This window comes from Trichosurus vulpecula, chromosome 7 (genome assembly GCF_011100635.1).
Source record: "Trichosurus vulpecula isolate mTriVul1 chromosome 7, mTriVul1.pri, whole genome shotgun sequence".
NCBI lineage: Eukaryota > Metazoa > Chordata > Mammalia > Diprotodontia > Phalangeridae > Trichosurus > Trichosurus vulpecula.
The window spans coordinates 28,232,799-28,247,534 of record NC_050579.1 but is presented as its reverse complement, the minus strand read 5'-3'; the positions used below and the strand labels follow the sequence as shown (position 1 = coordinate 28,247,534).

The following is a 14,736-nucleotide window of genomic DNA, read 5'->3' as shown; positions in this document are numbered from 1 at the left end:
AATGGAGCATTTTATTGTTATAAAATTTAATCTCCTCTATTTCAAAAGGTTGGGTTTTTTCAGAGGCCAAATCTATTTGTAGCTGTTCAGTTGGGTGGGATAGGAGAAAATAAATTTTTAAAATATGAGCAAGAACTTATTATTAAAGTAAATCAGAGAAGAAGGTAGACAGTATTAAGCATAATTGCTTTTTTTTATTGTTCTCGGTTAAATAAATACATTTCATTATCTTGATTATCTTAAGATTCATTAGGTAGTTAGGAACAGAGTACAAATCTCACTTGCCCCATTCTTTATGGTTTCATTTCCTGGGAGTGTTTTGGTTTGCTTCAAATGACTCGCAGAAAAGTCTTTGAAAGTCAACCTCTCGACTTAGAGCAGACTTTGAGAATGTGAGATGGCAAGGTCAGTAGGAAAGATAGGAGATCTCTGATGGTGGGGCTTTGCTCCCTCAAAGATTCTACTGGTGCTGTTTGTCCAGAACAGAATAACAAGATTCCATGACAAAGCTGGTTTTGGTGATGACTTCCAATTCCATGTGTGTTGCTCCTAGGTCATAGGACTCAGATCTTTTGAGATATATCTCTTAATCTGCTTGGAGAGTCAATATTGCAACTTCTTGATTGGCCTCTTTCTTAGGAGTTGCCTTGCTGCAAGTACTCTCCTCTCCTTGCCTGGCTTCCTGGCTTCCTCTCCTGGCAGGCCTTCTATCCAGTCGAGAAGTCTGGGTAATTGGAAGCACCATTCTGTTTTACCTCAAACCAGGGTTATAAAGATGGATGACACAATTTCCCTGCCTGGTGCTTGGAGTTCCTTTGAGAAAGTGCCAAATAAATAAAGGCACTGCTATGTTACTGTTTTTATTACTCATTTTATAGCCTCCTGATACTTGGGTAGTACAGAAAAAGGATAATCGAAATGGAAAATTTCCCCTAGTCTTGACAAAAAGTTGGGTTCAGGGAAGGTAGCTACCAGACATGTAGTATGACTTGGTACCTGGAGCTCCAGCATGTCTGTGAGTGGGGGAAAGGCTCAGCCTTGCCTACCTCCAGCACCTATCACCGCCTGGTGGACACCAAAGAAATTATTACAGATATAGCTTGACTACATTTGTTAGAGAGGAGGAAAAGTGGAAAGCCAAAGACAATGCCAAGATCTTACCTAGAATGGCGGGACCAATGACTGAGCAAAACTAGGAGGAGGAGCAGATTTGGCAGAAAGATAATAGGAGGATGGATTTTGAGGCAGAGGGAAACTCTTGGGTCACCTCATCCCTCGTTTACGCAGTTGAGGCCCAGGGAAGGGACCTGAGTGGCCCAAGGCCCTAGGCGTGTGAAATGGCAGAGGGGAGGCAGGATTGGAACAGGGGTTGCCTGTCACCGGATCTTTGGTATTGGACATGTGGGACCCCCAAGAGGAGACATCCTGGAGGCAGCTGGAGATGAGGAGTTCGAATGAGGGGCTCAGGACATTTCCTGACAGGTTTCACTTTGGAAAATCATCATTATCATGTGCATCTTTTGTGCTCATTCACATCATAACTGCTGCAGCTTTTAGTAATTACTTCCTTTTTGGCTTCCCCTGTGACTTGCTGAAATTATGGGCATTGAGACTTGGGATGCTTCTTTTCTTTCCCTTCTGGAATCATGGTAGAGGGATGATTGCTCTCCTTTGAGTCTTGGCCTCAGAGAGGAGGAAGTCTCCTTGCCTTGAGCCCTTTGGGGTCTCACCTACAGCATGAGATGACACTGCAGCCCTCAGCAAGAACCACTGAGAATGCATCTTTTTCCTGGTTTTGTCCAGCGTGAAGGAAAAGAGCCCAAGGCTGGTTCTTCAAACAGCTGCTGCTGCCTCTTGGGAGATGGATCTTCTAGAAGGGAGCCAGCAGCTCTTGATTCAGCCTGGATGATAGAGAATTTTGTGTCAACAGAAACCCCATGTCTGCTTTTGCCTTATTAAAAACTCCAGACAAGGTTTGAGGGAGGCTGAAAACAAGAGAAAAGATAGATGTTCAGACACCAGGAGATAATCCGTCTGGCTCAAGATTATAGCTCGTCCTCCCCTGACTGGTTGCTCGATGAATGATCAAAGGGAGCCACCTAAGCAAGGATGTGACTGGGAGATGTGGAACCTCCTGCCAAGGAGGAAGAAGGGGCTAGTCCTGAGGCGGGTCCATGGGAGAGGCCCTGTGATGTATGCTGGGTTGTTTCCATGTTATTTTATTTTTAAGTTCCTTGGGTGCCTTTTGTTTTTATATCACAGATATAGACCCTTTTGTGTTGGTAAGCAAAATGGGCTCATAGCACTTAGTTCAACCAAGTGCCCTTGAAGAGTTTGGCTTTTGTTCCCTTTGAGTAATTCAGTGTATTTCATTGAGCCTTACTAGGTGCTAAGACCCAGGCCCAAACCCCTATTAGGTGTAAAACCTATGTGGGTGTGGATCGGCAACTAAGGTGGGGCTCAAGGTAGGGCTAACTCCAGGGAGGGCCTAGTTTACATGTCTGGGACAGCAGAGGCTTTTAGACCACGTGGGTTTAAGTTGCCTCTTTGTGACGATTTTAGGTCACGTGGGTGAGTCGCATGTGTGACTCACCCCAACGCTGAAAAAGATATAAAACCAGGGCTTGGCCTTCTTTTCTTTGGAGCTCTTTCCCACAGCAGTGGTGGCACGAGTGACTCTGGGCCAGCCCTCATTATGAGCTCCTGGGCTGAACCTAGATGTTGGTAACTATGAATCTGTATTTGGTCTCTCTGTTGATGTTTGTAATTTGCTTGGGGCTCTCACTCGTGGTGGTGCCGTGATGCAGAGACTCCGGGCAGCTGTAGCTAAGGGCCTTCCACCTTGTAACTCAGATGCTGAGACTTTGTTAAACTCTGGTAACTATGTATTGGGATTTGGATCAGACAAGGTCTGTCTGTTGATGTTTGTACTTTGTTTGCATTTTGCTCTGAAGTTCAGGGTGCTGGCTTTTCCCCTGAACTAAGTGAATGATATTTGTATGCTGAATTAAAATAAGCTTGTCAACCCTTTCACGTAGCTTTCCTTAGTTAAGCAGATCAAAAGAACCTGTGCTTTTGCAGCGTGCTGGTAGCATTCTTGTTGTTGTTGGGCTTTCACTCCCACAACAGCTGCTAGCTGGATTGTTGAAACACCTTTCTTCCCAGGGAGCCTTGGAACAAAGAAAAAAAAAATTAAGCAAAACTAACAGAACTTGTGACACATTTGAAGGCATGCTCAGCGTTCTGCCCCTGTTGTCTCCCACCTCTCCAGATGCAAGGAAGAAGGGGCATTTCTTCTTTGCTTCTCCTAGGCCACATTTGGTCATTATAATCGCCCAAGGTTTCATTTCTTTTAATGATATTTTCAATTATATTGTAGCCATTATATGTACTGGCCACTGCATCATTTCATTCAGGGCTTTCCATGTTTCATATAGTGCAGTAATGTTTTCTTACTCTCATAATTTGATTAGTCATTTCACAATCAGTGGACACCCGTTTTCTTGGCAATGTGTTGCTATCACAAAACAGCAGTGCTCTGAATATATGGGGGCACGGGGCGGGGGCCTTTATTTGTACCTTTGACTTCCTTTGGATATGTGTCAGCTGATCGGATCTCCAGGTTCAAGTGACCATCCCTCTCCCCTCCTTCCCCCCTCCCCGCCCTGATACACACATAATTCCTACTTTTTTTTTAAGAAATGGTTAGGTAAGTCACAGCTCTGTCAATAACACTATACTGGTGTGCCTGTGATGCTGCAGCCCCTCCAACATTGACTGCTTCTAACTTTTGTCATTTTTACTGATTTTCCAACTCTGAGCTGAAACCTTGGAATTGTTTTAATTTGTATCTCTCTGATTTTTAACAATTTCGGCTGTTATTCACATGGTTGTTAATAGTTTGCAAACATGGTACACTAGAAAGAATACTGGCCTTGGTTTCTCCATCTGTATAAAAAGGGGGGGTTGGATGTCCAGATGGCCTTGGAGGTTCCTTCTGACTCTAAAACTATGGTCCCGTGAACTATTTGATCCTGTCATAGCATGTGTCCTCGCTGTTACCAAAGGTCATGCCCTATCCATGCATGCCGGCAGTAGAGTCTTTATTGGGATTCCTTGTCACCTCTCCACCCTAACTGTGTGCTGGGCTGTCAGTGCTCAGAAGCCTGAGGAGCCTGGGGGCTGCCCCATCACCTCATGGCATTAGTTCTCCACCATTCAGTCATCTTTAATTGGGCAAATGTTCATTGATTGCTCACCATGCCTTGCCTGTTGGATTAGGCATTGAAGGAAGGGATTGGGCAGTGATTATCCCTGCATATAAGGAGAGCCAACTTAGCCATCATACAAAGTGAATTCTTGATTAAAAATGGTTACATTTCTGGTGCATACACTTAGCTTTTACATATCTGAGTCAGTTTTGACTGTTGTAACCTCCTAGAGAGCAGCGTCCAGGCTTCATTTAATTTGCTCCTGAGAAAATGTCTTTGAATGCTGATAAACAGCTCCAGAGTTGGAGTCAATTTTGACCCCCATGTGGGATTCCAACTCGTTTTGATTCTTGGCCAAGCGAAGGAGTGGGGGGTGGGGGCGGGCAGGTGGAGACGATTGTGAAGGTTCCTCTGGATAACATCACGCTTTCTCAGAGAATAAAGAACCCTGGGGCACAGGATGGGAATGACCTTAGAGGTCACCTAGTTGAACCTTCTTATTTTCCAGAGGAAGCTTCTTCATATAGTAAGCTTTCCATGGCATGGGCTTGGTTTAGAATTACTGGACATGATTGGACATCCTGTCTCCTCAATTTGTATTCTAGGGAGTAAGTGGTTTCTTGATTCAAGTTCTATTCCTTTGAAGAAATGGGGTGGCTTTGTTAGTTTGGGGTTGACAGTTAATGTGGCTCTCTTGATTTCAGGGTCACGTGTCTTCTAATTAGAGGTCAGTGGTCACCTTGGTGAGTGAGGGGAATAATGGGTCAAGGCTGGTGTCAGTGACTGTTTTTGTATCCCAGTAGTTTGGAAGACGTTGCTCGGTATAGACCTACCAGTAGACTGAACCTGGGAAAGTGGGCAGGACCAAGGCCCACATCGACATCATCTTAGAATGAGTTCCTGTTGACTGGGGACCAGAGGGAGAGAGGACATGGTTGCTGGGATGTGGGATACAGGTTTAATTGTGACAGGTGGCCCCCAGGATGTTGGGCCAGGCCAGGCAGGCTAACCCCAAGGAAGGGAGTGGGTTAGTAGGGATCATTCCTTTCTTTGTGTTTAGACCTCCAGCACATAGCACCATGCCTGACATCTGACAGGCGCTTGATAAATGCTTGTTTGATTGATCAGGCCACATTAGAACCTCTGAGCCAGAGCTTTGTTGGCCCTCCCATTCTCTTATATTCTTTGTGTAATTGGTGAATTGACCTTTTCTTTATAAATTAATGCCTTGCTTAGACTCCAAGTTGGCTCAAGTCTGTAATCAGGGAGAGGCTGAGCTTTGAAAGGCCAGGAGAGCCATGGTCAAAGCACTGACTAAGGGGTGCATTGCTCTCATGGAAGGAGCAGAGACCTGGGCATCTGGACAGTCTGAGCTCAGGCTCCAGCTCCACCATCAAACTATTTGAGAATGGCCAAACTACAGGCAGTGGTCATTAAGCGTGACCAGAGGCAGTGGGCCATTGAGAGCCAAGCCCTTCTGGAGTACAGAGAGCAGAGTAGCACCATTACCATTGGGTTCCATTTCAAAGAGCTGGAGGTGCTTAAAGAAGGTAAAACTGGGTAACAGAGATGAGGCCCAGAAAGTGTGGAACCAAGGACATCAGGACCTAACTGGCCCAGTGAGCCCTGGGGGCCTTTGTGGAATCATGAGCTGCATTGCTCAGTTGGGTGACAGATATAGCAGCTGTGAGAGGTGGGGGGCTGGGTTTGATAGACCCGGGCCCTCATCTGGTCTGACACATTTAGTGTAGCATGCCCTCCCAACACCCTCCCTGCCTTACTGGCTCAGAAGCCATCTCATTGTCTGACCTGGGGCTGCTGCTGGCTGCTGCTGCTGTTGTAACGACGGTGATGATGAATAACTTCCTGGGGTAAGAGGAGATGGGGAGAGGTCAAAAGGGTGGTCATGTTTTGTTTTTTTGTAAATGGTCCGAGACAGAAGCAGCTGGGTGGTGAGGTGGATAGAGCGCCAGGCCCGGAGTCAAGAAGACATGGGTTCAAATCCGTCCTCAGACACTTAGTAGCTGTGTGACCCTGGGCAAGTCATTTACCCCTGTTGGCCTCGGTTTCTTCACCTGTAAAATGAGCTGGAGAAGGAAATGACAAACCACTCCAGTATCTGCCAAGAAAACCCAAATGGGCTCCCAAAGAGTTGGACGGACATGACTGAAACAACTGAACAGCAGGCGCGTAGCTCCTGTCCCTTCTTCCTGTCTCTCTCCTGTCCTGCTTGTACACCTCGTTCCTGCTCTGTTTTCTGTCTGCTGTAAGTGCTGCTGGTGTGGCTTTTGAGTGATGCTGTAAAGAACACTCGATGAGAAGCCAGGGTGCCTCAGTTTCCTCGTCAGGGGAATGAACTTGATGATCTCTAAGACCCTGCTCTCATTTTAGGAGTCTGACAGTCATTCCTTCTCTCTGGGGCCAAACTGAGGGAACCACCTGATCCGTAAAAATGAGGTCATTAGATTAGTTGTTCTCCAAGGCCCCTTCCGGCTCGTGACATATCGAGTCTATAACTGAATAATGGATAGAAGGAAATTATTCTCATTACAAACTGAGAGTGCTTCTCGTAGGCTAATGGAGCCAGGCCGACCCCCGTAGAGCGCTGGCATCAGGAAAGTGTGTTTGGGGCAGCGGCCCGGGCTGTTGTCAGAGTAACCCCAGGGGATTTCAGAGGAAGATGCGTGTGGTGGCAAAGGAGGACTGGCTGAAATGACTGACAGCGACTTTTCTGTATCAGAACATTCCTAGGCGAGAGATCTGGATAAACGTCTAGAACAAACGTTGGAAGGACAGCAACTTATATCTATGATAATCCCGGTGACAGGAGTGGAAAACCCCATGGCAAATGTGAGCCGCTGGGAAGAAAAAGCGTTTAGAAGCTCCTTCCCCCATTTCCAAAGAAGCTGATGGATGTCAGGTTTTCACCTGCCACGAGCAGGGACCTTGTTATTCAGTACCATTAGGAACAATCTGTGAGAAAGGCACTCCATTTCTTGGGGAGAAAATGAGGATTTTATGCCATTATTTGCAGCAGGGAATACTGCTGGGTAAATGAGGACAGGAACCCAGGAGCCTGGCCTGGTCGATCAGGGTGGAGTTTGAGTCTAGAAAGACAGCATCCCAGCCCTAAGCTGCCGCTAACCACCTCTCTTGGGGCAGTGCTTAGAACAGGAAGATGTTCCTACAACTTGGGGGTAGGAAGGACCGAAGCAGAGCTGAAATGTGGGATACTTAGATTGTCTTGTTAAACTGTCAGTTACAGAAAAGAAAGCAGGAGAGGTGATGGGTTCACGATGCAGAAGGAGCCATACATTTTTGGACATGTATCCTTGTTTATAAAGCGTTTGTCTGTCTGTCTATCTGTCTGTCTTTCTCTCTCTCTTCCCCTCCCTTCCTCCCTTCCTTTCTTCCTTCCTTTCCTTCTTTCTTCCTCCCTCCCTCCCTCTCTCTCTCTCCCCCCCTTCCCTCTCCCTTCCTTCTTCCTTCCTTCCTTCCTTCCTTCCTTCCTTCCTTCCTTCCTTCCTTCCTTCCTTCCTTCCTTCATTCCTTCTTTCCTTCCTTCCTTCCTTTTCCAATGTGGTAAGAGAGGGAGGAAGGGAAAATTAATCCTTATTAGTTGAAAAAGAATTAAATTGAAAAAGAAAATAAAAGAAAGCTGGTAACTAAAAATGTTGTTCATAAACTCCACAGGAGAGATCGCTTGCTTCTGTGCTGGACACTTGAAGGAAACAAGCAGATCTTGGTTGGGTTCATTGCCAGCCTGGATGGACACTAAATGTCCTTAATTGAAACAGTCCTTCCCCCCAGTGCTCCTCTTCCTATCACCTCCCTCCCAAACTCCCTACACCCTTCTCTCTTAGAACAGAGGATGATCTAGTAGCTGTTAACTTGGTCTACCAGAAGGCCAGGAAGTATTGGCTTCATTTCCTCCATAGAGTCATATGTTTTGCCTCATGGGACACTGGAAGTAAGAATGAATAAACATAAAATAAGAATTATCTGAGATCTCTTTAACTGAGATTTTACCTCCCAGGGATTGGCCTGAATGTGACTCTTACAGCCTAGAGCAGGGGCTCTTCATGGGGTTGGTGTCCTGTGCTCCTTCAGCAGTGTCTGGGACACCTTCTCAGAGTCAGGCTTTTAAGTGCATAAAACAAATATGTGGGAGTACCATGGATACCAACTGTATTGAAATACGGTTATCTAACATTAAGACAAAACACAACAGAACAAGCTCCTGGGCCTCTGGGTAAGCGCCCCTGCTGCTGAGTGTCTGTGTTTATTCCGTAGGTTGGTTCGCCTGGTCTAAAAGCTTGTACTACAGGAGCCCTGGGCTTGGAATCAGTTCTGCTACTCACTAGCTGTGTGACCTTGGACGAGTCACTCCCCCTGTAGGGCAGTGCATTGCACCAGATGATCTTGAAGGCTTCCTCCAAGTCTAAATCACACAATTCCTAGGTGACTCTTGTTTGTTTGTGCAGGGCCTGGTTTCATCTCTTGCCAGGGAGGCCCTGTGCCTTGTCCTTTCATTCATGATTCCGCCCTGGTTTGGTCTGCAGAGGCTCTGTGGGGTTGTGGCAGTCCATCATCATCTCTGGGGTTTCTGTGGCTTTGTCTCAAGTTGCCTAGTTTAAAGTTTTCCATTTGAAAGTAAGCTCTTTGGGTCGGTCCCTTTAGGGTCATTGGTATTCAGACAGCACTTAGGTGTGCCTTCCAAACAGGAGCGGCCTGACTTTTGCATAATTGCCTGTGTTGGACTCAGTCATGGATGTCTTCAGATTTGGGGAGGTCTGGATTTGGGTTCATGTTTGGTTTAGGAATTTGGAGGGACCTCACGGCAGATTGCAGTTGTAAACCTTTTGTTCGTGTATGAATACCCTTTAGCTTATCCACTGGACTTCCAGTTTGCCTCGTTAGACGCTGGAAATCACAACCGTTGGCCACTGGCTCTCCAACCTTGAATCGTCCTTCTGCTATTACAATTACTTCCATTTTGGCCAGAAACTGGCTCAGCGCTCCAACGTTCTGCTCTTTGGGCGATGCCTGGGCCTTGGATTTGGGGCGTGGATTTACAGCAGGTGTTGGAGGGCTAGGCCCAGGAAGCGGTTTACAATATGCAAGCAGGAAGATGTTTCCAAATGACTGTGTGTCATTTTAACAGATGGCGGGGCTGGACCAGCCTCCATTCCGCCTCTCCATGAGCAGTATTAATCTTTCCGAAGTCTCTGCCTATTCCTCATCTCTTGATCAGCCCAACTCCAGGGTGCTCTGCTCAAATAGCAATGCAGAGAAGAGACTGAAGACCTCAGCAGAAGGAAGCCTTGATAATGTGCCTCTCGCCCTGCCCAGGAAGGACTGGGTGATACCAACGAGCAGCAGCGCTGTGGCACGGCAGCTGCCGCGGCGCTAAGCGCTTTACAACTATCGTCTCACCTGATCCGCCCAACACCCCTGGGAGGGGGAGGTGCTGTTTTTTATGCCCGTTTTACAGATGAGGAAGTTGGGGCAAACAGAGGGTCAGTGACTTGTTTAAGGTCACACAGCTAGAGTCCAGTTCAGGTCTTCTGATGCCGGGCCCCGGCCTCTGTCTACTGAGCCATCTGAACGGAGAGGACTAGTCAACAAGCATTTATTACGTGCCTACTGTGTGTCTGTCCGTCCATTTGTCCTGAGCATCTTTATTCCCACATTCATCCTCTTCCTTTCTAACACTTCCAGCCTTTCCTTCCCTACCAGCTCCCTCTCTTCAGCTTTAATCTCCTTTGAGGATCTCCTTCCAACTTCCCTGAAACTGCCCCAAGGTCCCCTCTGGCTTCCTCCTCCTAGTCACGGGTTATGTGGCAGTTTTCTTTAAGAATTGTTGCTTAGAAGACTCTCAAACTGTAAGTTCCATGAGGGCGGGGCTGTTGTCTTCCCTCAACATTACCCCTTATTGAAGGTGCTCTTCTCAATATTGGGTGGTTTTTCCATTTCTGATATAGCTAGGAGGCAGGAAGATCTGAGTTCAAATCCTGTCTCTGACACTTTCTTTAGCTTCACGATCCAGAGCAAGTCACCTAATCTCTTTCTGCCTCAGTTTCCTGATCTGGGCAATGTGGAAAATACTAGCCCCGCTTCCCAGGGCTGTCGTGGGGATCAGACGAGATGATGTGTGTGGAGAGCTTTGCCAGCCTTAAAGCGTGGTGTAAGTGCTGGCTGTTGTCATTGTAGGAATCACTGGTGCTTTGTAACTGCCGATCACCCCTTCCTGCCTGATGCTCTGCCCACTCTTGACTCCTGGGCATGGCTGGCTCTCCGATCACCCTTTCTCCAGTCCTTCTGGTCCTTCCTTCCCTATCCTGTTCGTTCACCACAAAGGTTCTCTGGCTTGGACCTTTCTGAGCCCGTTCTGCAGAGCCCAAGAGCCCCATGCTTGCCGAGGGCTCCAGGGGGTTTTTACCGGAGAATCACAACCCTCACTTCCCCGGCATCCAACACACAACCGAGCAGTCACCGCTCAGAAAATGAACAACACACACACACACACACACACACACAGAAGATAAGGGCTGGACTTTGGAGTGCTCTGGTGCTGCTGTGGAGAGAGTAGAGCTTGGAGGCTTAGACGACTGGACTCCAATCCTTGTTCTCATATTTACTGGCTGTGACCCTGGGCAAGTCACTGAGTTGCTCTGAGTCTCAGGATCCTTGTCTAAAATAATGTGGTTATTAATACTTAAATCTACTGCCTCCCAAGGTTGTGCATACACCTTAAAGTACCATCAGAGTGGGCACTGTCGATATTGCTGATGAAAGGGTCCAGATCAAATTACTTTCCTTTTAGGCTGAATCACAGGACTTAGCCAGGCTTCATATGAGGTTGTGAGATGGTATCGGTCAGGCAGGGCAGTGAGCAGTCACATATTAAGAGCTTCCTATGTCCCAGGCACTGGCCCGAGCTAAGAGGAAGTGGGTCCCTGCCCTCCAGGGATGGGGGAGACAACATGCCAATATGTGGAGTGTGTGGAGGGAAGTTGAGGGCAGCTAGGGAAGCATTTCCTGTTTGCTCCTGGAGGCAGTAGGGGGCCCTGGTGGGGTGGGGGGAGTTCCAGTCGGCCCTTCGATTTAGGAAGGTCACTCTGGCAGCTAAATGGAGCCTACACCTGGGGAGGGAGAAACTTGCGCCTGGAGACTCACTCAGAACATAGACATTTTTCACCCAGGTTTGTAGATAATTTCCACCCTTGGCAGTCTACGTGCTGATCTCCTCACTTGCTTGAAACTACTCTCTCCAGAGTTACCAGCGATCTCTTAATCACCAGGTCCAGCAGCCTTTTCTCAACCTTTCCCCTTCTTGGACCCTCCTCAGCATCTGCTGCTGGTGATCTCACCCTGGATCTCCTCTCTGGGTTCACTCCCCTCCTGCCTCTCTGATGGCTTCACTTCCGTCTCCTTTGTTGAGTTAGTATCCACACCAGCCCCCTGATTGTGGGTGTCCCCAGGCCTCTGTCTTGGGCCCTCTTCTCCTGTCTCTGCAGCCTCTCTCCTTGACTTCATCAGCTCCTGTGGACTTCATTATAGCTCTGTGCAGATGGCTTCTGAGGTATCTAGGTATTTGGTGCTCCTCTCTTTCCTCATTTCCAATCCCATATCACCAACTGCCAGTGTATCCGAAGCACAATTTGTCATCTTATGTCCCCTTCCCCTCCCCCCACTTTCATCCGGGATTATTTCTGGATCTTGTCACTTCTGCCTCCATCGCATCCTGGGCGTCTGGCCTCGTTCCCCATTCAGCTTCTCCTTCCCTTTCTCCCAGACCATTGAAATAAGCCTCTTGCTGGGTCTCCCTTCCATCTTCCACAAACTGCCCAAATAATTTTCCTAAACACGTATCAGACCATGGCAGTAAACCCCAGCGGCAGCCTGCTGCCTTGAGGACCAAATACACCTGACACTGCTTGGCACTTAAGACACTTCCCTGCCCGGCCTCTTATCCCCCCACCCACTCTGTGGTCCAGCCAAACCGGTCTTTTCTCTATTTCTCAAACACAACTTGAACTTGTGTTTTATACACAAACACTCTGATACGTGCAGTTTTTAAGGTGAATTGAAGCTATTAATGCAAGGAGGTAAATTTGATTTCCTGGGCCTTTTGGAGACTTAGTGAGATGGTGCCTGCCACATATATTGGAGAGGGAATTATTGTTTTTTTCCAGATGAAGGCAGGATTAGATTGCCTCTGTGGCCCCTTCACATTCTGAGGATCTTATTGGAATACTTATATATCTTTATGTCTGTAGATGTATCTGTCCATGTATATAGAGTCTATAAATCTGTATCTACGTCTCCCCTCTCCCTCTCTCCTTCTCTTTCTCCCTTTCCATCTCCCTATCTCCCCTCTCCCCCTCCCCCTTTCTCTCTCTCTTCCCCCTTTCCTTCTCTTCCCCTCCCCCTTCTTCTTTCTCCTCCTCCCCCTCCCTTCCTCTCTCCCCCTCTCTTTTGACTATAATGCAATCTGCTGTGAGACTGAGCTAGTCCTTAGAGCATGGAGGGATTTTTTTTTTAACCTTCATAAGGCATGTTTTAGAGAAAAGACCAGACTATTGCTTGGTGATCTGCTTTAGGAATTTCTTTAAGAAAAACATTTCTGCTTTACTCTCTATGAGTTGTGTTTTATGCTGTTGTAATCACCCTTAGCCACTAATATGACAACTCTACTTTTTCTTTTCAGTTCAAGATTGACGGGGAATGGTGGACCTGGATTGATTATGACCGATTCCAGGATCTCATCCAAGAGTACGAGGCCAGCCATGGGTCAAAGACCTTCAGCACCAAGGATTATGTGGCCAAGACTCCCCATTGGGCAGTCTTTGGGGCCAGCGAGCGAGGTTTTGATCCCAAGGATACAAGATTCCAGAGGAAGAACAAATCGAAGGACATCTCTGGCTGTTGAGACTCAGACTTAGTTGGGAGATGGAAGCTGGGACCATAATGGCCCCAGAACTGACTAGTCCTAACTAACTGTGTGATCACAAGGACAAAGAACTCAAGTGAATTTTCATGCAGAGAATATTCAAAAAGCAGAATTTTGGGGAGAAGCCCTGCATTTGAGAAGGAAAAGACGGAGCCCTAACCCTTTAAGAGCATGAATGTGTTTCACCGTAGGACTGAGAGTTTTGCCTCTTTTAGATCTAGTAGGGAAATGACCAGCAGATCGGAACTACCATTGGTGGACTTTGACTCAAAGGGCAGTGAGCACAATTATCATGTCTGGTGCTGACCTGATGTTAAGGGATGAGCTGGCATGGGCCAGGTCTCACTGCCTGGTCACCCTCTCAGCATCTAGACTCAGCACCTGCATCGTCATAATGGACACCTGCCCTTCTGAATTCAGATCGCTGGTCTTTTAGAAGAGTAGTTTCTAAGAACCATCCAATTTGCCGTGAATGGAGGTGGTTTTCCTGCTATGTGGTTAGCTCTTCACTTTTCTGACTCTGTGCCAGCCCTTTGTGAAATGGGATTGGTCTTCTGTTGCAATCTACTTTGCATTCCGTTTCTCTCTGTTTCCATGCCACTTCCTAAAGAGCTAATCCATGGATGGATTAGAAAGAAAGCTTCTCTGCACCAGGGGTAATTGCAGTGTGATTGCGTTGGAGTATTTCTCCCATCCAGATTCCAAAACCAGGAGGACAATTTGCTTTTTATGCAAACAATAAATTTCCAGGCATCTTATAGCCACGTATAAAGTGGGCCCCTGTCTTCCCTTCATTCTTAGAGGTATTGCTGTTCACATGAATCTTGAGGTCCATTTCTTTCCCAGCAGAGAGCTCCCACAGTCCCCAGGGCTTGGTTTTTTGGAAGGTCACCATGGTTATTTTAAAAATGCCTTCATCCCAGGAACTGAGCTTAATAAAATATTCTTTTTGGAATGCTTGGAACACCAGTTTTCTTTTGATTATAGTTTTTATAGATGCGTCTCTTAACCTCTGAAAAGTGACTCATAAAGGCTAGAAAACTGCCGAAAAAGAAAGTTTGACTCTATTTTGCAGCGACCCACATTTGTACTGTGTACCCCGATCCTGGAACCTAAGCGGGCTCAACGGTTTTCCCATGGAAGATGGCTGCCCCTTTTGGGTCTCCTACAGGAAAGAGAGCTCAGTTCCATCGAGTTTAAAGGGGTTTGTCACATACTTGTGATGGCATAATTCTGTTGGCATATTAACTCATGTTGATCATCAGAAAAATGATGGCTTCCTCCACCTCATTGATACTACTTACAGAGACCTGCCAATGCCAACACCCCACCCACCCAAAAAATGTTTAAGGGGAAACCTGGTCATATCTTTGTGCAGCAAGGGTGTGGGAGTGTTTGGGTGGAAGAGGACCAGGCTTAGACTTGAATCCTTGTCCTACTGCTTCTCAGTTGGGTGACCTTGGCAGGGAATGGGAGGTGGTGGGGGGTGCCGCTTCTCTCGGATCCTCACTTTCATTCCCTGTAAAATATAATATTTATTATCTTCACTGGACAGTTGCGAATTCAAAT

General features: G+C 47.1%; 1 protein-coding gene across 1 annotated transcript in view; it reads left to right on the top strand.

Annotated features, from left to right (window-relative positions):
- LOC118858765 (S-adenosyl-L-methionine-dependent tRNA 4-demethylwyosine synthase TYW1-like) overlaps window positions 1-14,131 on the top strand; it is a 259,567-nt gene extending 245,436 nt beyond the window's left edge. The window contains exon 16 of the mRNA XM_036769387.1: window positions 12,925-14,131. Coding sequence (XP_036625282.1) covers window positions 12,925-13,146 — 222 coding nt within the window. The 3' untranslated portion in view covers window positions 13,147-14,131. The remainder of the gene's footprint in view (window positions 1-12,924) is intronic.
- The last annotated feature ends 605 nt before the right edge of the window (window positions 14,132-14,736 follow it).